The sequence below is a fragment of the Cordyceps javanica genome, chromosome 1, assembly GCF_051103115.1.
Source record: "Cordyceps javanica chromosome 1, complete sequence".
Classification (NCBI taxonomy): domain Eukaryota; kingdom Fungi; phylum Ascomycota; class Sordariomycetes; order Hypocreales; family Cordycipitaceae; genus Cordyceps; species Cordyceps javanica.
The window spans coordinates 1,459,119-1,484,065 of record NC_139295.1 but is presented as its reverse complement, the minus strand read 5'-3'; the positions used below and the strand labels follow the sequence as shown (position 1 = coordinate 1,484,065).

At 52.8% G+C, this 24,947-nt stretch overlaps 11 protein-coding genes across 11 annotated transcripts; 4 read left to right on the top strand and 7 right to left on the bottom strand.

The window, feature by feature from the left end:
- Positions 1-1,506: 1,506 nt before the first annotated feature.
- V2A60_000466 (frequency clock protein) lies at positions 1,507-4,502 on the bottom strand (the record flags this gene model as incomplete). Its single annotated transcript, XM_083251837.1, has 2 exons — positions 1,507-4,133; positions 4,211-4,502. 2 exons carry the CDS (start codon positions 4,500-4,502, stop codon positions 1,507-1,509), a joined length of 2,919 nt encoding a protein of 972 aa, XP_083107963.1.
- A 3,966-nt stretch (positions 4,503-8,468) lies between these two features.
- On the top strand, positions 8,469-9,074 carry V2A60_000465 (uncharacterized protein; the record flags this gene model as incomplete). The annotated part of the gene is made up of 1 exon (XM_083251836.1): positions 8,469-9,074. The coding sequence occupies one exon, from the start codon at positions 8,469-8,471 to the stop codon at positions 9,072-9,074; it is 606 nt and encodes a 201-aa protein (XP_083107962.1).
- A 259-nt stretch (positions 9,075-9,333) lies between these two features.
- On the bottom strand, positions 9,334-11,333 carry V2A60_000464 (2,3-bisphosphoglycerate-independent phosphoglycerate mutase; the record flags this gene model as incomplete). The annotated part of the gene is made up of 4 exons (XM_083251835.1): positions 9,334-10,160; positions 10,210-10,591; positions 10,645-10,997; positions 11,180-11,333. 4 exons carry the CDS (start codon positions 11,331-11,333, stop codon positions 9,334-9,336), a joined length of 1,716 nt encoding a protein of 571 aa, XP_083107961.1.
- Positions 11,334-11,905: 572 nt separating this feature from the next.
- V2A60_000463 (RNA polymerase II transcription mediator complex subunit 9-domain-containing protein) lies at positions 11,906-12,304 on the top strand (the record flags this gene model as incomplete). Its single annotated transcript, XM_083251834.1, has 1 exon — positions 11,906-12,304. One exon carries the CDS (start codon positions 11,906-11,908, stop codon positions 12,302-12,304), a length of 399 nt encoding a protein of 132 aa, XP_083107960.1.
- Positions 12,305-12,509: 205 nt separating this feature from the next.
- V2A60_000462 (tubulin binding cofactor C-domain-containing protein) lies at positions 12,510-13,805 on the bottom strand (the record flags this gene model as incomplete). The annotated part of the gene is made up of 4 exons (XM_083251833.1): positions 12,510-12,713; positions 12,796-13,461; positions 13,527-13,687; positions 13,748-13,805. 4 exons carry the CDS (start codon positions 13,803-13,805, stop codon positions 12,510-12,512), a joined length of 1,089 nt encoding a protein of 362 aa, XP_083107959.1.
- Positions 13,806-14,400: 595 nt separating this feature from the next.
- On the bottom strand, positions 14,401-16,305 carry V2A60_000461 (N-acetylglucosaminyl transferase component-domain-containing protein; the record flags this gene model as incomplete). Its single annotated transcript, XM_083251832.1, has 4 exons — positions 14,401-14,718; positions 14,771-14,862; positions 14,915-15,376; positions 15,429-16,305. 4 exons carry the CDS (start codon positions 16,303-16,305, stop codon positions 14,401-14,403), a joined length of 1,749 nt encoding a protein of 582 aa, XP_083107958.1.
- A 1,753-nt stretch (positions 16,306-18,058) lies between these two features.
- V2A60_000460 (TRIAP1/MDM35 family protein) lies at positions 18,059-18,517 on the bottom strand (the record flags this gene model as incomplete). Its single annotated transcript, XM_083251831.1, has 5 exons — positions 18,059-18,063; positions 18,118-18,208; positions 18,256-18,329; positions 18,388-18,425; positions 18,477-18,517. The coding sequence occupies 5 exons, from the start codon at positions 18,515-18,517 to the stop codon at positions 18,059-18,061; spliced, it is 249 nt and encodes an 82-aa protein (XP_083107957.1).
- Positions 18,518-19,028: 511 nt separating this feature from the next.
- V2A60_000459 (uncharacterized protein) lies at positions 19,029-20,156 on the top strand (the record flags this gene model as incomplete). Its single annotated transcript, XM_083251830.1, has 2 exons — positions 19,029-19,220; positions 19,287-20,156. 2 exons carry the CDS (start codon positions 19,029-19,031, stop codon positions 20,154-20,156), a joined length of 1,062 nt encoding a protein of 353 aa, XP_083107956.1.
- Positions 20,157-20,335: 179 nt separating this feature from the next.
- V2A60_000458 (galactose mutarotase-like domain-containing protein) lies at positions 20,336-21,361 on the bottom strand (the record flags this gene model as incomplete). The annotated part of the gene is made up of 1 exon (XM_083251829.1): positions 20,336-21,361. The coding sequence occupies one exon, from the start codon at positions 21,359-21,361 to the stop codon at positions 20,336-20,338; it is 1,026 nt and encodes a 341-aa protein (XP_083107955.1).
- Positions 21,362-22,344: 983 nt separating this feature from the next.
- Positions 22,345-23,151, top strand: V2A60_000457 (uncharacterized protein; the record flags this gene model as incomplete). The annotated part of the gene is made up of 1 exon (XM_083251828.1): positions 22,345-23,151. One exon carries the CDS (start codon positions 22,345-22,347, stop codon positions 23,149-23,151), a length of 807 nt encoding a protein of 268 aa, XP_083107954.1.
- A 374-nt stretch (positions 23,152-23,525) lies between these two features.
- On the bottom strand, positions 23,526-24,109 carry V2A60_000456 (COX20 family protein; the record flags this gene model as incomplete). The annotated part of the gene is made up of 2 exons (XM_083251827.1): positions 23,526-23,764; positions 23,830-24,109. 2 exons carry the CDS (start codon positions 24,107-24,109, stop codon positions 23,526-23,528), a joined length of 519 nt encoding a protein of 172 aa, XP_083107953.1.
- Between the last annotated feature and the right edge of the window lie 838 nt (positions 24,110-24,947).

Sequence of the window (24,947 nt, the reverse complement as noted above, 5' to 3'; positions counted from 1 at the left end):
CAGAGAGCGAGTTGGAGAAGGACGGTAGGATGAGGCCGTTGCATGGCGAGAAGGTGTCGGATAAAAAAGCTGAAATGGAAAATGGTCCGAGAAAGCGTGAAGTCTTGAAGGACAACGAGTCGAGCCAAGACGCAGGGCGAGATGGTGATGGAGAGGCCCACCCAGTGCGGTGACTACTTGCTCAGTACCTACCTAGGTAGGTATGTACAAGGGAGCAGCTTGCAACTCGCGATTCAGGTACGCAGGCACCTCATAAGTACCTACTTAAAATACCGAGGTACCTGGATGCAGAGAGCTTGCTCAGGGCTTAACAAAGCTTTTGTTTGGCAGCCTAAGTAATAAAAAACACTCGGTTGCAGCACAGACAAGCATTTGAGAGCCCAAGCTTGCGCCTGCTGCCTTATAAGTAGGAAAATACCAAGTACTTCGGCACCTGCCTCCGTTAAGTACCTAGGTACCTATGCAGGAGAGCTGAAAGAGGTATGTACAGGTAGCCAGCCGAGCAGCCGACAACAACAATAGCAATATTCATTCGTTCAATCTTTGACTTGCAGTACTGCCGGGCAGCTACATGATGCTTGTTCCTCATCACCCCCAAGTAATGTTTGCGCTTTCGACAAGTGTGCTCAGATGCGCCATTTCAGGTGGCTTGCTGTGTGCCCTGACCCCGAGCAGGCCCCGGCGCTGCCGCCACGCCCGTGCCGTCGGGTACCTTAGGTACTTACCTAGGTACCTAGGCAGGTAAGGCGCGCGCCCAATCCTCATTATTCTACAGCAGCTACCGATGCTTGTCGCATCATCCTTGATCAACCAGGTACATATTCATCGTCACGAAACACATTTTCCATGGCACACGTCGTGTTCAGTACCCTCGAATAAATGCCCTCCCTCCGCTTACAAATTCAAACGCATTTCAAGTATCTTTCGACGTCAATAGTAGCCGCTCAACCGTGCCCAACAACACAACATTGCGCAGCACGGCGAGCTTGTCACAAACACACACCATGTTCAGATTTCATCCATTTGTATATATTTCATTCGCACAAGTTAGCTTTCTCAAAACCGCAGGTCCCAATACTTGCCCTGCGACCATAAGCTACGCCATTCTTTGTGCATCGTGCTGCTCCTGCCTTGTGCTAACAATACACTCAACGCATAGGTAGCCTGGCTATATACCTTGCTCAAAGTCGCCATAGGGGGAATCATCTGTAAAAAAGCGTACCTAAAATCGGGCCAAAGAAACAATAAGAGTCAAAAAAAATCGTGAAATGCGCCCAATAAACACCTTGCTAGTTCCCAAAAATTAAAAAAGAATAGTCCAACATCGACGTTACGACAAGTCCACTCGCCTCATTTGTCGTCGTCGCGATTCTTTTCAACACCAAATGTCTCAATCGCTTGCTCAAACTCGCAAATGCCATCGCTTCAAACCAAACACTCTCTTGCGGCTCTCGCAGCTTTCCCCCTCCAGTTCTTCGTCCCTGCTCAATTCCCTCTGAGTCATCTTCAATCCTCTTCATCATCGCTGCTCGACGCGCTTTTGGTCCGTCCTCTCGGTGTCCCAGCAGCCGCTACCGAACTACCAATCGAGTGCCGCGTAATTCCATCCAGCGGAATCATATCAGGCACCTCATCACTAGGCGCCTGGTTGTACATCTGTTCCGCCCCGGATTCATCATCTGGGTCGTCTCCCTCCTCGTCACCGCTGCTCAAATCCACACCATCCGGATAATCGTCCGATTCTTCCAAAAATCGGTGGCCGGCAAGGCCCTCCGAAATCAGCGGCATCGACAGCGACTGTGGGGGCTCCGAGTCTGACAAGTCATCATACTCGTATGAGTCGTCACTGCTGAACGGCGGGAAGAAGATGACCGGTGGTGGGAGCGGCACTGGTGCCAGTCTCTTGATGCGGCCTGATGTATACTCGATTTCCACGCCAGGTGAGCTGCATCGCGATGGTAGGCTCGGTTGCTGGGGTGCTGGTGAGGATGTCGACATGACCGCCAATCTGACGATTATGTTGTCAGTGGCTTCAGCCCAGCTTCCTTCGTCATGCTTCGTAATAGCACCTGGTGCATCCTCCTTCGGTCGCTTAGTAGTTACCACGACCATAAAATGATCATCTGGCAAAACACCACCTAATCCGCAAGGCTCCAATGGATGAACCTCGAGATACTGAGCTTCATCAGACCAACTAAACTCCATCTCGGCCTCGCTCGTGTCGTCGCCAGAGTCGGAAGCGAATCCTGGCGGGTCTTCGTCATCAGTCTTCATCGGCACGTCTGAAGACGCGAGAGGAATCGGATGACTCAGCGGTCGGATACCAATGTGCGACCCCGATGGAGATCTGTACAGCGGTCGATGTGCTTGTGCCGAATTCTCATTTGCATCCTGGCCGCTCGACATCATGTATGTAGCTGGAGAAGCATCACCTCGATCGCCAGACAGATCGGTGCAGAAAGGTGCACCACTATAATAGATGACGGCACCGTCGCGACGACGCTTCTTTCGGCTCCATGAGCCTGATCCGCTCAAGTTGTACCTCGACTCACCCAAGTTGCTATCTTCCACCGGGCCAAATGATGACAAAGTATCGTCAAACGAAGCCACACCGTTCGGAGAGTCTTGGCGAACAAAGAGCGGCTTGTAGTGGAAGCTGTCTGATGAGGTAGAAATTTGTGGACCAAACTTCGAGTTATCCTTGCTGGAACTGCCAGAGTCGCCCGTAGAGTGGCCCGTCTTCTGTCGCTTGCGTTTCGATTTCTTCACATCCCTGAAGCCGCTGCCACACAGCCGCTCACTCTTCTGAGAGCTGTCGGCAGAGCTGTCACTCGTGAGCTTTGTACCCTCTGAACCACCTCGCCATCGAATCTTGCGACCGTCAGGCGACAGTTGGAACTTTGTGCTAATCTCCGAGACGGCAGCACGAACAAAATCAGGAGTGACATTAATCATGTGAAGCTGTGCCAGGTTACAGAGCAGATTCAAGTACACCCAGCCCTCGGCGTCGGGTGAAACATCCGGAGCGTCCTGAGTGGCATCTGGTAGGAGCTCTGGAGGGATCAATCCTAAATGGCGAATGTATTCCATATTGTCGGCAGGCACTTGGGCCCGGTCAGGATCGAGGTCGTTAGGACGGGTTGGTCGCTGTTCCGGAGGGGAACGTTCTGGCGGAGAAGCATTGTTGCCGCTACCGTTACCATTACCAGTAGACTCGGTCTGGTCTCCATTCGAGTTGGAGGCGGAACCATTATCTCGAGACCGGCTCTTCTTGCTTGAGCTTCCGGGTGGGAGAATGCGCGCCTCACGGGAGGGTTCAGCCTTGCTATTAAGTTGCTGATGTGGTGCCAGGGCAGGGCGGGCAAGCTGTGCAGCCTCTGAGGTAAGGGTCGGAGAGAAGGGGGGCGCCAACGAAGCAGCGGATAGGGGGTGCTGTGGCCCAATATGGAGAGGCAGTTGTCGGCGAACTTGACGACCATTGATTTTGCCGGTGAACAGATGCTCGAGCCGACGAACAACAACCTTCTTCCTGTCCTTGTCTGTCATGGCAACGTGCCTCGGGTACAGGCCTTCAGGAATGTCTCGAAGATAGCTCTCTACTTTTTGTTCAGAGGATCTGATGCCACTCTGGTTGCTGGCGTGACGGCCTAACGAAACGCCCACAGAATTCGCGCCGGTTGACATGGAAGCATAGGCCGAGTCAATTTGGCGGATATTGGAACCAGAAGAGGATGACGCATGTTTGGACCCGGAGCCGGAGTGTAGCTTATCGTGGGATGACTTCTTCTGCTGTGATGAGGAGTCAGTGGGAGAGCCTCCAAGCTTGGCAGCGAATTCGCGAAGAGTCGTCTCGAGCTCGCGTTTTTTGCGCTTGGGCAATCCATGAAACTTGATCTCGAATAGCTGGTCCTTTCGTAGCGTGTCAGGTCCGCGTTGCTTGTAGCGTTTCAGCTCATCCTTGAGTTTCTGAATTTCAACTGTCAGGTCGTCGATGACGCTGCGGTAGTCATCCGCGCTGCTGCTTTGCGTTTCTTGCGGCTGTGGCTGAAGGCGCGGGGGGATGGCTAGAGCCTTGTAGCCGACTTTGTCTTCGGTAGATGATCCAGAGCTTTTTTGGAAAAATGGGGGATCGACTAGAGGCGCCATCTTGTTAGCGGGCTTGACTCAAAGTTTGAACGAGTTTCCTCGCGCATCGTTCGGGAAAGCGTACCATCCATTACATTGGAGTCAAATGTCGCGGTCGGATTCTGATTTGAGCGATCAAACCACTTCTTGGGGTCGCTTTGGCCAGTTTCATGACTGTCGCCGGACGAGTTACGGCGCGGTGAGGAGGCGACAGCGCTTGGATTGGAACGTGCGGAACCTGGGCTAGCCCGGAGCGAGGCATCGCGAGCGAGGCCATGGTTCTGTAGCGTAAGGGAGTTGGCGGGCAAAACCCTGCGGGGATTCGTGTAGGAAATTGGCACAACGGCCCTATCCGGGCCGCTTTTCGTTGTTTGCATTATTGGCTGTGGCATCCGTTGATGGTTTAACGAAGAGAAAGAGTCGAACAGAGCGCAAACATGGTTCGATTCCGTCGTGATCGTGATGGAAATGTGGACGGAGCGCACGAACCACAGAGCGCAAGCAAGGGTCCAGGCTAAGTTGTACAGGCGGTGACGTCGGTTTTCGTCAGCGGCGGAGCTGAGTCCGTTCGTTTTAGAGTAATATCACCGGCTACAAGGATAAAACGTGTGTTAGCTGGCGGGATACAATTGCTGTAACGGGGGAATGCCAGTAAGGTGAGGTGGGCCAGGGTGGTAGAAGGGTCGACGTGATTGGACGGGTTGAGCAGGTGATCGCGATCGCTCTGGTGTCTGGCGAAAAGGTGCGCGAAAACGGCCGGCAAGGTGTGCAGAAGAAGTGATTGACTTACCTGAAAGCAAAATGCAGAATGTATCTGATGTTGATGTTGCTATAGACAAATCGGAAGTGGGCGGCCAACAGATACGGTAGTGATTTTGATGTTGTCGGGTCGGCAAAAGTGCAGGCACCTATTTAACTGGCGACGGGTGGCTAGCCAAGGTTTGGTGTTGAACAACACGGTTGTAAATGCTAAACCGTCGATTGGGTATTTTTTTTTCGAGTGGTTGAAAGTCTCGTAGCAGCGGCCGACTTTGAAATCCGTCGTAAAGTGTCGGCTCTTGGGTGTGTTTTCGGCGGCGGATAATGTGGTAGGCATACAGAGGCAGGTAGTGTAAGATCGGCGCGCGTCGAAGGACCCGTCGAGGCGAAATATTTCGGCCAAAAAAAAAAGAAAAATTAATGGTATCGTTGCCAGATCCCGTGTCCAGAGATTTGCGAAATGTAATAAAGAATTAGCCAGGCTGAGGTGCCGCGGAGGTGGTAGTGGTTGCAAAATAAACTCGTTGCTGTCGAGCAAACGGGTGCAAAGGTGTTCGGCGTGGCCGGGCGCTGTGGCAGTCGCTGGCGGGCTGGCTGAGGGCGGCGGTTTGCTGAGCGAAGTAGGTGTGGCTAGGCGCAGTGAAATGTAAGTAGCGTGTCAGGATCGCTGGCGCGTAGCGTTGGTCGAGTGTCGAGGGAAAAGAGTTTTTTGGTCTCACTGGATATCTGTGACGAGAAGAACGGTTATGAAGAAGAGAAGAAGAGAATGGAATCAGAAGCAAGAGTTGAGGAACGCCTCCGTCTAGGAGGTCGTCGAGAGCACAGGTTTGGTGTGACCCACACTGGCCGACAAGGCGTGTGCCCAAGCAAGAGCGCAATCGAGACCCTCAAAAGCCCCCGTTGTTGGTGGCACGAGTGGCAGGGTGTCTCCAGCACGGTGTAGCGGATATGACAATAAGTATGGTGCCTACCCTCCCTGCCTTGCAAAGTAGCGAGGCTAAAAAAAAATTGCCAATTGGCGCAGAGGGAGACTTTGTGGGCAGTGCTTGGGTGGTTCACAGTGTTGAGTGGGTGAGTGGCGTGTGTGGACGGTGGCGTCGATTACTGGATGATGGGGATGAGGTGGGCACCGGACGTACCTCTCGGGGCAGGATGGCGAAGAAGAAAATAAAATAAACAGGCTACGAGTGGTACTCATCATAAAGGGGAACTACTTACCTACCAAGGTAATTGGTTAGCGATTCCTTGTATTTATTCTGCTTCCCGAAAGAGCACTCTTTTCTGGGGGCACGCGGCGGCGCGGGCTGGGCCTCGTCTCTCATCCATCGCCGTCGGCAGCTGAGCGTCCCGGCAGGACTTGTGGGCTCACTGGCAGCGAGCGGGCAGGGCCCTGCCTGGGTAGAGGTACTTGCCCAGTAGAGCGTACCTGCCGGCATACCCAGGTACCTCCCTAGCCTTTTTGTGGTTGTGTCCCAGTCGCACCACTGATACTGGCACGCCCTGAGCAAGACAGTCTCCGCTTCCAGCAACGGCCTGGTCGGCACTGTGCGGAAGCATCACCAGAGTGCGGCCAGGTCGGTGCAGAATGGGATTTACGATGCACAGTGCCGATGGCTGCAGAGCTACTGTGCCTGATGTCGATGTTGACGACGTGGTTGAAAAGGCATGGCAACGTACAAGACAGCAGAGATGGAGAAAGAAGAGGGGAAATGAAACAAGACATAGTGATGGCGGCATCATGCAACCCCCGAAACGCAGCTGCATGAAGAATCGCATGCCTTTAACACCAGTCCCTCTACACTGTTTGACTGTCCCTGTGTAAGTCGGTTGCGCGGGGACGCCTCCCCCCAGAGGCGTTGATGATTACCTGCCTGCCCACCAGTCTACCTAGGAGTCTACTAACAGATTAAACTCCCAGCTTGGCTCTCGCTATCAGTACGTCACAGCAGGAGCTTGTGGTGATTTCAATTCTCCATGGGAATATGGTTGCCAGACCCTTGTTCTTTGTTCCTCCTCCTCCTGCTCCTCCTCGCCGACTGTGGTGCCATGGGAAAACTTCGGATCGGGGCTTTGGCCGGTCATCGTGGTTGGCCTGATATTAACACCCAAGGCATTTCGCATAAGAGGTCCTATTTTTTGGGGGGGTTTTTGCGGAATATCGCGCCATACGGACAACGCAGTCCGCAAATATAATGACAGGTAGTATCTTATGATCAAACTCTTCTTTTTTTTCCTGTCCTTTCATACAGCTTGAGCAGTTGTCCATACTGGTTCCGCCTGCCCATGGCCAGCTAGCACTGATCTTCATCTCTACTTTCCGATACCCAGTGTTTTGCCAGTAAATTTAGCACCGCCACGCTAAAGCCACACCCATATCCAGCCACACACCTGTCACAGGCCCCGCAAAGACCCCACCAAGGGTCCCCGAACCACAAACCTCGATCTTGAAGCTCTGCAGCTCTCGCGCGGATCGAGGGGCCAAGAGCTCTCTGGGTGAGCAATCAAATGGCAATTTTCCATGCTCGAGCCCCCTGATGACGCTGACCCCCAATCTTTTAATGTGCCCTACTACAGGTAGTTGGACCAGCAGACTTTTTTTCTATTTGGCCTCCTCGCATCTTGTCATCATCGAGCCAATGGTCGGAGCAGATTCTCCTTGGTCAAGTCAGTCCGGCTCTCGATCCCCAAACTGAGCTAACACGCAACAGCGCCTTCATGGCGGGTGCCTAGCAACCTAGCTCCAAAGTGTTGCTCTAAGTAAAACTACTCGCACTTTGGGTGTGGCCTTTTTTTATTTCAGGTATATTCTTGCGTGTCAACTGCCATTCCTTGCAACCTAGATGCGTCCAAGGGAAAGCAGCCTGCCTGCTTTCTGTATACAGCCACCTATACTGCTGATTCCAAGTTTCTCAATGTGTCCTTCTGACGACATACCCCCACACCAAACACCGCCGATCAGGGTATCACTCCAAGTACACAAGAACATGCATTTTTGTGAATGGCTCCACTGTTCCCTTCCATGAACTTCTAAAGCTTGGTACAAACTCAAGAAGTGTACTTTTCGGACATGAGGCGCATATGATCAAGCGCCAGCTCTTACGCCGATGCTCTCCAGACACGCGATGGGGGCTCAACATCCACTTCTATCCGCTGGCAGTAAACCCGCGGTGACATCTTTATTTCCGACCGACCAATATTTCAGATTAATTATTATTTAACCTCTACACAGAAATTGTCAGTCCAATAAATCCCACCCCACGAATGACACCAGTTCCGAAAAATAGAATAAAAATAGGTGCAGTCTACAGGTTGTATACCCTACTGGTAGCGTGCATCTCGATGAACCTGTAGGGTAGCCTGCTCATCTCCCAGATGTCGACGCATCATGATCTTGTCATGGTGCCGCACCACCCAGACCCGGGCATCGGATGCGCCACCATCCTCTTCGTAGATATATGTAAAAAGTTGACTCAACCTTGCAAACTCGGCCATAAACTTGTGTTAAAAGTACATTGACTTAAATGAGCATACTCAGAGCAGCTATCCCCCCAGCCCGCCTCCTACGTCCTCGGTCAGTCCTCGCCATGTCTACCACCACCGCGCCCGGCGCCCAGTTCGAGCACCGCGAGACCTTTGCCTCCTCCGACTTCACCCCCGACCCGTCCAGGTCGCTGCCCCTATCCCCCGCCCGACAGGCTCTCGTTGACGACATCCTTGCACTGTACGCGTGCCGCCCGACCGTCGCGCGCGTCGAGCGCTACACCCCGGACGCCGTCTACGACGACCAGTTTGGCTACGCCGACAACCGCTACAAGATTGCCGCCCAGTGGTTTGGCCTCCCCAAAATCTTCTCCGCCAGCGAGAACACTGGCTACGAGGTGGTGCGCGACGAGCCGAGCCTGATCCAGCTCAAGAGCCGTCAGAAGTGGACGTTCCCCGTCGTGCCCAAGACGGTGACGCTCAGCTCCATGCTGTCTCTGAGCCTGGATCCCGAGACGGCCGAGAGCAACTTCATTCGTATCAAGTACCACAAGGACCAGGCGAATGAAAAGGACTATACCCATGCAGGGATAGGCTTCAATCTGAGAAAGTGGCAGGCGGATCAGCTGCCCCAGTACCTAAACGTCGAAGAGCTCAAGCATTTCGAGGCAGACAAGAAAGTTCCCCCTCAAAAGCCCATGGAACCGTAAGAAGTCAAGCAAAAATGAGTTGCGAGTTCAATACTTGACATGACCGACCAGGCTCGCCTTTTTTTCAATCTGAAATGTACTTCTACTCGCACCCTCGAGACTTTTCTATTTTATAGTCTATAACTAGCTTGTTCTATCAATCCATTCTATGCCCCTGTCAACTTTTCGGTGTCTGCTTTCAATAATTCATCACATCACGCCCGACTCCACGCTCTCCCCACAATCACAATCGTCATCATTTAAATTCGTTCCGGCAGCTCTAATCAGCGCTGCGCTTGAGGTCCTTATCCAGAAGAGACTCGCCAGTCATGTCTTCGGGTTGGGGCAGACCCATGGCTGCGAGAATGGTGGGGGCGACATCCCCAAGAACACCACCGCTCTTGCGCAGGCTCCAGCCCTCCGGGGCATTTGCCATCAGAAAAGGCACCTTGTTGGTGGTGTGACTAGTCTTAGGCTTGCCGTCGGCAAACTTCATCTCTTCAGCGTTGCCGTGGTCGGCGGTGACGAAGAGAATGTAGCCATTCTTCTTGCAGCTCTCGAGGATCTTACCGATGCCCTTATCAGTAGCCTCGCAGCCAATGACAGCCGCGTCGTAGACACCAGTGTGGCCAACCATGTCGGGAGGCGCAAAGTTGTTCATTACAAAGGGGAAACGATCCTCACCCAAGCGCTTGACAACCTGGTCGGCGACACCATCGGCAGACATCTCCGGGGCGAGATCGTAGGTTGCAACAGACTTGTTGGAGGGAACTAGATCCTGGTTCTGATCGCGCTCCTCAAGAGGGAAGACCTTCTCAACACCACCATTGAAGAAAAAGGTGACATGAGCGTACTTTTCAGTCTCAGCAATGTGGACCTGCTCGACGTTCTGCTTGCCAAGCCACTCGGCCAGGACATTGTCCATGCGCTGAGGCTCAAATGCAACATCGAAGGGATAGTCAGTCTTGTACATGGTCATTGTGACGAGCTCCTTGATCTTCGGGTAAGGAAAATCGGGGAGGACAGATCGGTCAACGTCGCCAAGAACCTGTGTGATTTGACGCGCTCGGTCGGATCGGTAGTTGAAGAAGAAGACGGTGTCATCGTCTGCGACTGGGTTAGAGCGAGCGAGGAACAATGTGTTGTTGCTACATACCCTTGATACGACCATTATCGCCGCCAACAATGATGGGGGTGAGGAACTCGTCCTTGTCTTTGGAGCCACCCTTCTCGTAGCGGCTCTTGAGGGTAGCGACGGGGTCCTCGCTGTCCTCACCTTCACCAAGGCACATTCCCTTCAGAGCGACCTCGACACGCTCCCAGCGCTTGTCGCGGTCCATGGCGTAGTAACGACCGACAACTGTGGCAATCTGACCAATGCCAACCTCCTTAAGGTAGTCGACGAGCTCCTGCATGTAGCCGGCGCCGGACTTCGGGTCCGTATCACGGCCATCACCAAAGAAGTGAATAAACACCTCCTTGACTTCGTAGAGCTTGGCGGCTCTCAGGAGAGCGTACAGGTGAGTCTGCTTAGAGTGCTGTGCTTTGCTTTAGCAGATCACGCTCGAATACATCGGAAATTCCAACTTACAACACCACCGTGGGAAACTAGACCGCAAAGATGCAGACGGCCATTGCCCTTAGCAGCACCCTCAAAAGTCTTTTTGATGACGGCATTGTCCTTGAGCTCGTCCTTCTTAATTGTTTGATCGATGCGTACGACGTCCTGCCAGACGACGCGACCGGCACCAATGTTGAGGTGGCCGACTTCGGAGTTGCCCATGAGGCCCTCAGGCAGGCCGACGGCCAGCGATGAGGCCTCGAGCTCGGTGTAGCCGGTGGCGCTCTTGTAGAGCTCGTCCATGACCGGGGTCTTGGCATTGGTGATGGCATCGCCGTCCTTAGGGCTCTCCTCGGAGGGAACACCCCAACCGTCAATGACGACTGTTTGCGCGGAGAAGGAACATAATTAGCCAGGCGAGCTCAGCGTAGATGAGGATGTAGCAGCAGAGGAGCACCATGTCCAGTCGTTGCCTGGGGGCGCTGCGCGGCTTAGCCGGTGGACCAGCCACGGCGGCCATGAACTTGCAGCGAGGGGGAGGCGAGGAGCTCGCCATGGTTCGGACTAATGGAGCTCGCCGCAATGGTGGTAGTGGTGATGATGCCGGTTCGTCGCGAGGATGACGATGGCGGGGCAACGTTGGGTTGGAGGGGCTGCTCGAGGTTGGGGGAAAACATACTCAGACAAGCCTTTTGCTCTGTCTTGACTGGGGCAGACATGTTGAACAACGGCGGATACAGGGATTTTGAGGAGGAAGAGGGAGGAAATAGCAGCTGAAACAGGCTATTAGGAAGAATTGGTTCGGGTAAAAAAACAAGAAGGAAAGCTGCTGGATTCTGCGCGAATGAGGAAGTATCTTATCTGCGTGATTTCAATGCATCGGCTTATCGCTACAGCTCCGCCTGTGAGCACCAAGTTGGCGCTGACTGGAGCGCTGGAACAGTGTCCGCAGCGCAGCGTCATGGTGGACGAAATACCGTGCCACCTGCTATCACGCACTGTACTTCGTATCAGTGTGCTGCCAAGTAGGAGATCGTAATCAATTTTTACTACTTCTTTTGAATGATATTTAAATTAATTAAATTCATTCAATTCAATGAGTCTTGAAGGCTACTCTTGACTTGTCCCTTTCGCATATATCATCACGCATGTTTCGTCATAATCACCATACCTAGCTACCTTAGTAATAAGTAGCGTAGACTAACAGCACTGTACGCTAAGCTTATCCCAACCAGCGCCTCTGAACCTCTTCTAGACTTTGTCAAACCATCAAGACACGACCGACAAGACAATGGCCATCGACGTGCAATCTCTGGCGCTGCCGCCGACGCTCTCCCCCGACAGCCTCGACTCCCTCTCGGAGCTCGCCATCGTACTCGCCAAGGTCCGCACCAGCATCCAAGCCTCGGCAGGCCTTGCGACTGGCGCGACGCCCAGCACCACCGCCGCCGCGGGCGGTCAGCCGCTCTCATTCAAGGACGTCCCAGGCGCGACCGACGCGCTCAAGCACAAGCTCCAGCACGCTCGCGCCCAGGTCCGCGCGCTCCCCGACATGGACCGTACCCTCGAGGAGCAGCGTCGTGAAATGTCCGAGCTCCAGGCGCGAATCGTCACGCAGCGTGCCCTGCTTGAGCGCTTGCGCGACGACGGCCTGCGGTTCGGCAAGGATGGCGACAAGATGGACTTGTAGCCAAGTGACTGGGGATACTTTGGGGAAATGTGTGTGCTTCAAGACATACAATTTGCATGGAACTGGCGTTATGGACAGAGGTATAGGAAAGGCCCTGAACAGGAGTTGACATTTTTTTTTCCCGCGAAGGCTTGACGGACTTTGATCAAGAAAGTCTGGTACGAAATTAAATTACAAGTAGTTCATGCTATACCAAAGAACAGGTTCATCTTGGTGAAATGCCAACCTTGGCCAATGTTTCAACGACACTTGCGCCAGGCCGCCCTGGCACGACTTTTGTCCAGATTTCGTCGCTCAGAATCTGCGCCTCGCCGACTGTCGTCCAATTAGGACTGTGGCCAGCCTTGAGCCATTTGAAATCGTCCACTTGGCTCCATTGATTCTCAACGGCCTTGTCCGCCTCCGTAGTCTAGACCATCCTTAGTTGCGTAATTCGATCAAGGGTGGCGGGGGTTGGGGATGAGAGAGATGCTATCGTTGGGGCAACTTACGTAGCATGCTGGCAGGGGAGCAAATCGCATCCCGGAGCAGTCCTCAATGATGGGATGGCTCGTGCAGTGCAGGTATATATCGACATTTTTGCAGTCGTGGATTCGTACCTGATGCGCTACCAGCACCAGGATGCTGTCACTGATGCCTGTAATGTGGACCGGTCCGGCGACTCTGCCGGCAACGATTAGGCTCTTCTTGATGTCGCGCATTGCCAAACCTGGGAACGCATGACCCTGCGACGTGGGTATCGACATGTCCACGATGCATCCTGTCAGGTCGGTCAGGCTTCCCGATGCTGTTGCCATAGCTGCAGACGAGGGCAGGATGATATGCAAGCCAGTCTGATTGGAGATGCCAATGGTCCTTGCAGCAGAGAAACTAGGCTTGCGGATTGAGGACGCACTGGGTCTCGAAAGCTCAGCGTTGTAGTCTCTCTCTGAGGGAAGCTCCTTCAACTCATCGTCTGCCTCATCATCTAGCTTAGGCATGCCTGGCGGACCTGTGGGCTGATGCTGGTTTCGTGAGTAGCTCCCGGAAAGTAGACGGGGATCGTTCTCTGGGGCTCCCATGTCGACATGCTTTGCTGTGCGCTTGAACTGGAATCGAGACTTGGGCGCTAGTGCGGCGGTGGTTTCATTCAGCCTCTCCTGGAGTCCCTTTACCGTCTATTATACCGCAAATATCAGTTCTCACTCTGAACTTCTAGAACAAGCATCGTGTCTGTTTGTACCTCTGAATATTGTTTGCGATCATACGCAGGGGTCGTGTCAGCGACATCAGCCACCTCATTCTGAAGCTTCGAAATGCCAGCAAGAATGTGATCGATAGCTTCCTGCCGTTCTCCTGCCACAGTAGAGATGGACTTTAACTCCTCAATTTGATCTTGGAGCACTACATATTACAGCGACCGATTAGCGTATATTTGTTTGGCGGCGTAAATGAGATACTTACCAGCGACATGGTCTAGGAAGGACCTGTGGAAGCGCTGCTTGGGATCTATACTGGACATGACGAATGTCAAATATGAATAGTCTACCGGGGGCGTCAAGGATATCTCCCAGCCTAGGGATTCACCAGCACTCTCACAGCTTCGGGCTCGTTCGTGTTATTAGGCGTGGTGACGGGGATGCAAAGTCGTGCGCAGTCTGTCACACTAGGAATCACGGCCCAACAAAGGTACGTAGGATGAATGTTTGCAGTGAATGAATAGAGAATGAGAAAATATTGATGAAATTGCCAGGCAGTTGTAAAAAGAACAAGTTGAATCTTCTCAGTCGAGGTCGCAAGCCAGAACCCCACCTTTTGGGTTGGGCGCGCCCCTCCTTTTTGAAGCTGCTTCTTATTTAGCTGCCTGTAAATCCGTAGCTGTTAAGCTCTGGGCACTTGTCTATGACATCGATTAGGCAACGGATATTCATCGTCGGGCAGCGCCGTACAAACTTTTCATAGTTAATATATGCATGCTCTTCATATCTCTGCGGAGGTGGCTAAGTTATTCCTTTAGCCCATAGTCAGTACATTTATACTAACAGGATCCGTGTAGTGGCATACGTCGATCATCTGTTCTAGCTTTTGTATTGAATCCATCACTTCCATCATGTACATTAATGAGGTACTCTAAGTCGACCATTTGCGCCTCCACGCCGGCCGCCACCGTTTGCTAGTGGCGGAATGTTCGGGAGCTGGAATGGCTTCCTCTGCGGCGGCTCCGTGTTCAATGCCTGCCACATTTCCCACATGGTCGCTCGCCGGGCCGGAAGCATGCTATATTGAAGACTGTACAGGTTGCGCCGGTTGATGGGCGGCACAAACTGTCCCGTCAAAAGACACAGAAAGACGCGTGGTGATAGATAGTGTTTGCGGATCCGCTCGGCCATCTGAAAATATTGGTTGAACATGGCCTTGAACGACAACGGTACAGACTACAATACTTAGTATTAGACAATGTACATTGAAAGTGACGTAAAGGCGTACCTTGAGGTAAATGACCGAGGTTGGGGGTTCATTAGCATTATAGTTAAGGGGTCTATTATCGTGGGTATCACGTAGTTCGAATCGGATGCCACCTAGCGAATAAGTCAGTGCGCGCTGTCTGCTGTCATCTGATATGACTCTTACCAGGTAGTCGCCTGGAATCTTTGACTCGCAGCATAAGGGCGAATAAGGGAAAATGGTTCAGACATGAAAGCAAAGTATCGAACCCTGCCTTCATTGAAATGATCATCATACGAGCAATGGCAAAATTGATATAGAAAACGCCGACAGTTGGTAGCAAGAAGGAGAGGAGCGTAAAAAGAATCGTGCCGACAAGAAGTTGGTCGAGATCATAGTCGCAGGAGTCGATACGGTTGCGCAGGACGTTGTGCTTCTTTCCCCGAAAGAGATGGAAAAGTGATTGCAAAATTGTCAGCTGCCAGTGGTATATACGAGCTGACGCGAGGTAGAAAGAGTAGATGTGAATTGTCAAGGCTGAAAGCAGATCTGAGAACATTGCCAGGGGCATACTTGCGCCTGCAAAGGAAGAGAAGCCGATGAACCATACCAGTTTCGGCAATGCTGGAGCGAGGGCATCTATGCAGCCTTGAATATGGTGTTAGTAACAAGGAGAGGATTTTCTTGCAGACAAACTCACTCGACCAATAGGTAATCACCCAAAGAAAGAGCGCACCCAAGAAGCTTGCTAGCTCGCCATTGAGCTTCAGACCAGCTGGCCATCCCATGAGCCAAGAAATGCTACTTTGCAGCGCGTCTACGGTGTAGACGCGCAGCAAGTCGTTGATTTTCATCGACACCCAATCCGCATTCTCTATAATATATGATCCGATGGCAATCCCAATAATTACGTCATTGGCGACAAGCCAAAGACTGTTATAGAAACGTATGTAATCCGGATGGCTTGTAGTCACACTGGCCCAGTCCATTTTGCGCTGGCGAAGTGTTATGTACTGCATGGGCCAGTAGCAAAACTGTAGCAGCCGGATTTCGATTTGCTGTGCAGTGGCGGATACATCCTTCAAAGCCGCATATCCTGGCTTGATGCGAAATTCTAGGACTGCTAGTAGCAATTCTGCCATGGCTCGATGAACAAATAGCAGCATAACGAATCCCTTTCGTATAACAGGAAAGACGTAGATGACAAAAGCGTTCCATAGCTGCATGATGATGTAGTTTCGCATCGCGGTGGTAGATTCAACAACCCTTTCTGACACGCTGAGACTTCGTTTCGGACGCGGTCCAAGCCTGCCAACATTTTTTTGCAAAGTCTGCTCGAGCTCCCACGACCAATTGACTTGATGGACGACCTTTCCAAGTGCCTTGTCTCGAGCTGAAGCAGTTCGATTGATGATGGAGTGCTGCTTGAGCTTGTTTACCAACTTGAGCTTGGCCTCCTGGTTTTTCATCTCGCGACGCTCGTCCTCGCCTTCCAAGCCATCACCTTTACCGTCATCAAAGGCGTACCATTTATCACCCAAGGCGAGCGATATCGGATTGAGAGAGATGTATTGCATGCCTTTTGGCCGAGGTCGGTCGTATAAGATCAATTGTACACTTGAGGCCTTGACGCAAGTAATGCGGGGTTCGCGAGAAGAACTAGTCGTAGCACAGAACCATGACGGATCAATCAATGCGTAGTTTGCAGTATTTGAAACGCCAAGTACGTGCATGGACGAATGGCCACATAATTCGTAAATCCGGCTGACAGAATGAGGGCAGCTGCGAAAGAAGGTGTTGGATCTGAGGTGAATTTCAACATTGCGAGGCTAGGGTAGAGTCAGTCAAATTGCGTCCGGAGTGTTTCCTTGGCTTTGCACTCACGTCCACGTCGTCTAAAACGGCAACGACGAAAACATCGAGAGTTGAATTGCGCCAGCCGACTACTACGCCCGAGCGTTCAGACGAGCGAATGTCTGTAGGCCAAAACACGCGCATCAAACCATCATGTTCCACCATGACCGGAGCGTTATGGGTCTATATGCTGCCAAGGTTGTCGGTCGTCTTCGTTCTCGTTCAAAATGAACCCCGGCGCCGTAGCTGCTCCCGGGCTGATACTGCAATTCCGGGTTGCCTTGGGTGCTGTACGAGGTTGTTAGCACTCAGTCGGGATATCTATACAGCGAGTCGCACGCACAAGATACGTCTCTTTCTTTGCCAGTAAATAAACTGGTAAAATGACGATAAAGAAGAGAGCTGTCAAAGCAATGGCGCCTTTGGCAGCACGAATCTGTCGGGAGCAGCCACCTGGTTAGCTAATCATAGTATTTGACATTCGTGCTCGCCGGCGGGTGGGCAGGGGCAATGGGCTCGGAGACAGCGTACAGCAACTTGATATTCCCACGCGAAGATAGCAAGCTCATACAAGCGAGTGACGAGGTCCCAGCGCGCAGTAATGTAGCCAGCTACAAAGATGCCGAGGGTGAGAATAGAGAATGGGTGCATAGAGCTCTGCCTTTTCTACTGCTGGCACTGCATGCCGCGAGCTGAGGGGGATAGGAGTCGCGCGGGATCGAATGGGGGGGGGGGGGGGGGGGGGGCGGCTTCTCCTGCTCGTGGAGTCAATTGCTTGTCGGTCAAAAGTCGGCTACCGATTAGACGGATGGGACAGACTGTGTTATCCTTGCCTGGCAGAGACAGGATCGAAGGAGCTCAATGAGGCGCAAAGGAGTTGCACAGAATTGCGCTGCCCATCTGATCAGATCTGCTGGTAGGTTTGGTAAATTAGCCAGATATCGTTAGCTTATTAGGAAGCAGAAGTACGTGATGCCACTATGAACTAAAAAGCGGGTCAAACAACACAATGCAGGATGGCAAGTGTAAGATGTACAGGGAAGGCTTGATCGATTTTACAAGGTGATGATTGTTACGAGTTCACTGACTTGAATGCCTAGGAAGCCTTCATGGACGTGCCGGGGGAAATTTTATCTGGCGCAGTTCTGTGAGCAATGCGTCTCTGCACTTGGCCACGCCCTGTTACTCGTTCGCTAGCGCCGTCCTGTTGAGTTCTTGCCGCTTGGTCACAGAAAAAGCAGGAAGAGCAGTAGCAACGGATGCTCACAGGCGCAATTGATTCGGAGCCAATAGACGGATAAAGTTGATACGCGGTGTCATGTATTTTGTACAGAAAGAAAGCCAATACATTGGCACTATCCAACGAGTGGGGAGAGAAAAGGCAGTGCATAGGCCTACTGTAGCGACACGGAAAGCAAGCTCTCTGCCAAACAGCCCAAAAAACGCCATAGAATGCTAGTCATATCCGAAAAAGCATCATCCTGCATCGCAATTAGTAAATATGACGTTGAGATGCTACCTAGGTATCAGCATACTCTTTGGCTGCGTCAGTCGTGCATCATTCTCTTTATTGTCTTCTCGAGCTTCCTCCAGTAGCTTGTCAATGCCGCGCTGCTTCAACGCCACCTATGTCTGGTTAGCGATCACTCATGATCCGAGAACTTGGAACCCACGCCTAAGCATTGCTGATACTGCTTGAAAAGAGACTCGCATTCTTTGTTGTCCTTTTCAGCACCACGAAGATATTCTGCATGCCGTTAGCGACACCCTTCCAGTCTCCTCCCCTCATCTCAGACGCAGCTCACTTTCGCTGTACCACTTTAAGAAGCACGTATCGTAACGTCTAGACTAGTTTAGCACCTGTACTTGAGGAATCGAGTACCAGAACTCTCACTCTTTGATTTCATTGCATTCTGGGGCTAGTGACGCAGACATGGTGGCGGTTGTGAAGGAGCAAAGAAAGTTGAAGCCTGAGAACCGGTGGCGAGAAATCAAGCCAACCTACCTACCTAGGCACAAACGAACGCGCGCCAACCAATTGATCAACAGTACCAGTTCAAGACATGATAAAAAACCTACGTATCGTACTGCCATAAAAATTGGCTTTTGCTTATCAGTTTTTTCTCACTTGTTCTCTATTTATACCCTCTCTGTAGCGCTTCCTGCCAGCTCCGGTCACGGCAAGTTGAGTCGCTGATTGGTCGGCCTGCCACTGAAAACGGCCACTACCTTACAGGGAGCTGCTGGTGCTAACAAGCTCGCCAAGGCTGGCCAAAACACAGGCACTTGATGCGGCGCAAAGCTCAAGTTGCGATGCTCCTCTAATCGCGTCCACAGCGCGTCACAACTTCACTTGACAAGCAGCAACATCGCGCCTATGATTCGTGAAGAGCGCGAAAACTCTCTGGGCCGGCTTGTATCCACACACTTCTCGAAATAAACCATAATGCCACCCTCGGCCAAAGCGCTCGAGCAAGCCCTCATCGAAGGTACATGCGATGTCTTCAAGCTGGAACCAGATACAACGTCCGTCAACAAAGTACGCCACCATGTCGAGGAAAAATTGAACCTAGCAGATGATTTCTTCTCGAGCGAGGACTGGAAGCAGAAAAGCAAGGAAATCATTAAGGAATATGTTGTAAGTCTGCCGGCCTTGTTTTCTACGAATGACTGTACCCCCACGTCCTCACACTACATGCGACAGGGCAAATTGTTGGACGGGTGGGCACCTGAGCCGGAGAAGACAGACCCAAAAGTACTGAAAAAGAAGCAAGCCAAGTCTGAGGGCGCGGAAGAGGATGCGGCGGGCTCTTCACCAGACCGAAAGCGAAAGAGGACAACAGCCGATCCCTCCCACGACGATAATGCAGACGACGAAAACGAGCCCAACAAAACGGCCCAATCCGAGTCAAAATCGCCAGACACAGTGGCCGATGAGGAGGAAGAATACTCGGATGTAATTGACGAACCGCCTACCACGAAGCGCAAAAAGACGAAGAAAGAGCCCGGCAAAAAGACGGCCCCCAAAGCCTCAAAACCCACGAAGTCTGCGGTCAAGAAGGCCAACAGCGCAGCGGAATCCTCCGACCCGGCAGAGGCCGAAGTAAAAAAACTGCAAGGTCAGCTGCTCAAGTGCGGCGTGCGTAAGCACTGGCACCACGAGCTTAAGGGTTGTGCAGACGCACGCGCCAAGGTCCGGCACCTGAAGAAGATGCTCGCCGACATTGGCATGGAAGGGCGCTTCTCCGAGGCCAAAGCCAGGGAGATTAAGGAGACGCGCGAACTGTTGGCCGACGCGGAGGCTGCCCAGGAAATGAACCGTCTCTGGGGCATGGACTCGGGTCGACGGGCGAGCCGCAAGAAGAGTCGTAGCGCCAAGCTGGCTGAGAGCGACGACAGCGATGCTGACAACACAAACAAGCACCGTGATGGCGGCGACGATGACGAAGAGAACGAAGAGCGGAATGGGCACGCCAAGGAGGACGATATCGAGGATGTGAGCTTCGCAGCGAGGCGGCGCAGGGCGCATGCAGACCTGGCTTTCCTGGGCGACGACAGCGACTCGGACGAGTGATCTCAACCAGCAATATTTACAATGTCGGACGGCGTACAGAGAGGTATTCTGAAGGCGTTTGGAGGTAATGTGTTCTACGTAGATGTCGGATTACTGGCTACTATGACATTAAACGTTACTGTCATGTACGTAATTGAGTTCAGTTCTGCTAGTTTTAACCGAGCATCAGTGCCGGATGTTTATTCAGCCCAAGCCCTGTACACGATTCGCGCGCCATACGTCTCGCTCTTCTTCAGCAGCGTCATACTCTTCCACTCCGGCGTGTTGGGTGCATTCACCCAGCGACCCGGCTCGCAGCAAAAAGCTGAGCGTGCGCCGCGCGCTGGGGCGCCCCCGACGGCGGGCACGTCGGTGAAGTCACCCGTGTAGAACTGGAACGACGGCTCGGTGCTTAGGACCTGCAGGCGGATCCCCGTCTTCGGGTGCGACGCCGCGAGGTGCAGCCGCAACGGCTGCGCACGCGTGTCGATGGGCACCGCCGCCGGGTCCGCCGTCGTCGTGAAGCAGTTGTCGAACGCGGGCGCCTCGGCACCCAATTCTATCGGCTTGCCGACCTCAACGCCGGGGAACTCGGACGGGCCGCCGGTGGGGACGCCGGTGCCGTCGACGGGGAGGTACTGGCTGGCGCTGAGATGGACCTGCGTGCCGGCAATGGTCTCATCACCGCTGAGGTTAAAGTACGAATGGTTCGTCATGTTGACAACGGTCTCGTCGGCGCCACCGACAAGCCGAGCTTCGTACTCGATCGCCAAAACGGTCGCCTCTTTGCCGTCAATCTGTTGCGTGCCTGCGGTGTAAACGGTCTTGATCTCCACGGTACCGGGGAAGCCTTCGTCCCCATCCTCGCTTGTCAGGGTGAACAGGACACTCTCGCCACCGTTTAGGCCGTCGACGCCCGGGATCTGGCGCACGCCCACAGGAGTTGGGCCCTGCCAGATTCTCTTGCCCCAGCCGACCTCGCCGCCATGGAGAGTGTTGCTGCTGTTATTAGCTGCCAAAGGGTATGTCCTGCCGTTGACGCTATCCAGCTGGGCGCCCTTGATCCTGTTGGCCACGCGACCAATGGTCTCTCCAAAATATGGGCTGTTGTGCTTCTCGTAAAGTTCTTGTGTGGGGAAGCCCAGTACGATGTTGATGCCTTTGACGTTGAAGGACTGGATGATGGCACCCAATGGCAGAAAGCTGAAAGGGGCCCCAGCGGCCATGATCTTATACGCGGTTGTCTCGCGTTTCAGCTGTTTTGATGAAGAAACGAAAGCTGTGGGTTGTTTAAAACGCCAGGATGTGAATGCTAATGAAGACCGTGTAGCTTGTGGCGATGGATCTTTTTAGTGAGCTCTTGGGTAGTCGTAGTTGCATCATGGTGCGGAGTCGCTCCAACACCGACGAATGGCTGGTCCACGTTTTAGTCGCACAAAAAGGCTTCGTCATCTGACATGTAGTACTCTCCGGATTCTTGTTGAGACGGCCACAAGTTCCGAATGCGCTAGAACAGGAATCAGCACGAATCACATTCTGTACTGTACCGCTCGCTGCAGTTGGCTATAGAGGTCCAAGCAGTTGGCTTTCTTCGTTGAGTGGTGCCATATTTGGCATGCCGATATGGGGTTAGGTGAATAGTGATGATGGTAATCATAATAAATAGCGAATCATCAAACTGGTTTCAGTTTGCCATGCGATACGGGATGTGCCAGGGCCCAATGACCCCCCAAATCTTCTTTGTGCTGGTATGCCCGTCCGTTTTGGCCGCTATGCCGGCATGCGACCCTGTCAGCGACGAACCAGGTACCTTGTGGCTTGCATGACAGAGTCAACCTCGTGCAATACAGTTTGCGTCAGCTCGCCGGGCTTTTGGGTTGGAACCTGCACCATCACCGTGCGCCGGCAAAAGCATTCACCATTGCTCATGTTTATTGAAAAGGCATCGCCATCTCGTTAATCCGCCCTTTGCCTGAATACCAAAGCCCGCGCCCCACCACTGCCCAAGGTAGCGCTCGTGTCTTCATCTTGCCAGAACAGAACCATCCCCGTCCTTGCAGCAACGTCTTGTGCTACTCGAACTCCCTTGTCTTAGGGGAGGAAAGAACGCTGGGACGCATTTCCAGCTAGCTCTTCTCACATTGCGCCTTGGAAGATGGTGATGTGATCAGTTGCAGGCCAGCCCTGACGAATCCTGCAGCCCAGCATCATGGCCTCGTCCTCCCCTCCGTTTCAGACACCTCACAAGCGTAAACGTGGCCAAGAGACGCCGCTTACGCCTATCAAGTTCACATTTAGCCTTAGCCGGGAAGACTCCGTCGAAGATGGCGCCAGCAGTCCCAGAACCACTGTAGCCCATCACTTCAAGGGACTCGATTTACAGGGTGGCGACGGTGGGGTTGCCGGCCTGCCAGACTCGCAAGCCGCCGATGTCGCCGATGGGCTTCCTTTGAAGCGCCAGAAGGCCGACCAGCCCATGGCTGATGTTTCCAATTCAGTAGACGCAACCGTGGCTGTTGTGACGTCAGGAGAGCCTGGTCCTGGTCCCGAGACAGTGGCGGATGTTGACCAGCACAAGGGGACCGGCGAGCATGGGCCGCCCGACTTATCGAGGCAGCGACCAGGGACGCCGCCTCTCAAGCTCATCAAGAGCCCTTTGCAAGATTCAAACGACAGCGACAACGACGAAGGGGAGCCGCACATTGTGGATCCTGTCCGCGCCGCGCTGACATGGCACGAGGACGAGATCACGGTTTATGATCCAGACGACAAGGATGATGACGGCACCGGCATCAATGGCATCGGATTCCGCCCGACGCCAGCCATCGCGCATGCGCGCTCCATGAAGCGCAGGCAGCAAATCACAGAATATCGGAAGCGCGAAGAAAGCGAAGCGCGCGCTCGGAGGAATCAGCGTCGCCGCGAGGGAGAAGGCCCGTCAGGCGTTGGCAAGGCCTCACCCAGAAAGGTCCGCTTCAGCGATTCGGAGCTTCGCAACATAGCCGTTACTATATAAAAGTGCTTTGTGATGGCTTGCTTCCTCTTTGTCAACTTTGCTTTCGGGGAGTCGATGGCAACAATAGTCGCCGGTTCTCGACTCGTGGCCAGCTCTTAACCCCGGAGTGCATATATCACGACAGCGTTTTCTTTTTAAATTTTGAACTAGTTTGTATGAGCTTCTAATCCGACCATGAATTTTGCCTGTTTTCTTATATTGTATTTGGCCTATTTAAATCGATTTTGTGTCGATGTTGAAATGGTAAACACTGCGTTTATTCATGCTTTCGCAGCGAAGGACAGCAACGCTGCCGGTATTTTATCAATATACATATACTTATACATGGTGAAATCCAAAAAGCAAACTCCCGTCTCGTGTTTATACAGCCCCCATCACCAGAATTTATACCATCTCCTTTCCGCGGCTTTGCGCTCCTCCTCCAGCTTCCGCGCCAGATCTCTTTGCTCCATCATCCTCTTGGCTTGCATGCGCTGGCTTTCCGCATGCACTTCAACCGCGCGTTTCATGTTTCTCTTCTCGACTCGTCTACTGTATTGGCAATATTCGTATGACGCTGCGGCTCCGACTACGAACATGCCCACGGCCCAGTTAGCAGCCCCAGCCCAATTTGCTACAGCAGCGTCTCGTTAGCCACTTCCTCGAGTGGATGCCTCTGTTGATGGTCGGTTCTCTCACCTCGGACTACGAGCTTCAGCCCTCCTGCCGCCGCGCCTGTGACAATACCCGTCATGAACCCGTTGCGGGAGCAAGGCGTGCTGGCAATGTTGGCAAAGTCCTCCGTCTTGATACTCGCCACCGCGTCTGCTATCGTCGGCCGCGTCTTCGAGCTCGCTTTGTCGTCGGGGATATCGCCAGGCTGCAGAGGCGTGGACCAGGCGGCCTGAACGGGCCTGCCGCTGACCGAGTTTGGAAGCGTCAGACCTTGTGGCGCATTTGGTTGTTCGTCACCAGCCATGTCTGCCGTCGCGAGGCTTCGATCGATCGCCCGGGATTTCGAATAGGTGCGCGAATTTTCACAGCTTGTTGCGTTGTCGCAATAGCTCTTGTGTCCAAGATTTGGCCAGTATTGTAGCGGAGCTAGATTTTGACGTTGGGTAGGATGTGGTTCGAGATCGAAGCTCCACTCTCCAGCTTGATGGTTATGTATGTATGCGACCAGCCTTGATAGCAATGAGGAGCTTCTCAAACTCAAAAACGAAACGCAATCCTGGTGGTGGTCAATCTATAGCTTTTTTCATAATTGCGTCTAAGCGTGACAAAAAATGTATTCACAATGGTCCGTCTCTAGTCGACTATTGCTGCGATAGGCCATGTGGCCCCTCAACAGCCGAGAACGGAGCGAAAGCCATGATGTTCTCAAAAGTGTTAGATTTGACTTCTACATTTGTATAAGGCAGCGCTCGATTTCCAACAGACCGACGTATGGCACTGCGGGTAGTCGTCGAGACTCTCATAAAGTTGACTGGATCACTGATTCATCCCCAAACGGCGGCCCTGAGTGCGTACCCGAATACTACTGCGATCAATGGTCCACGCACCGAGTTCGGTAAACCTGTGGCTGTTTTTGAGAAGATTTATCGCTGATCACAGAGGCTCTCTTCTTTGCAGCAGTTTTAATTACTGCGGGCGTAACGATGGTCACGAAGAATGGTGTCACGAGAACCCGCCGAGGTTATAAGACGGACCCTAGATAGCAACTGGTGCGGTCTCTGTTCGACTCTACCTCGTGGAAGTTCTTGCAAAGGCTCGAAACCTTCTGTATATCGCGTAAGACTCAATTAAATCATCCTTTC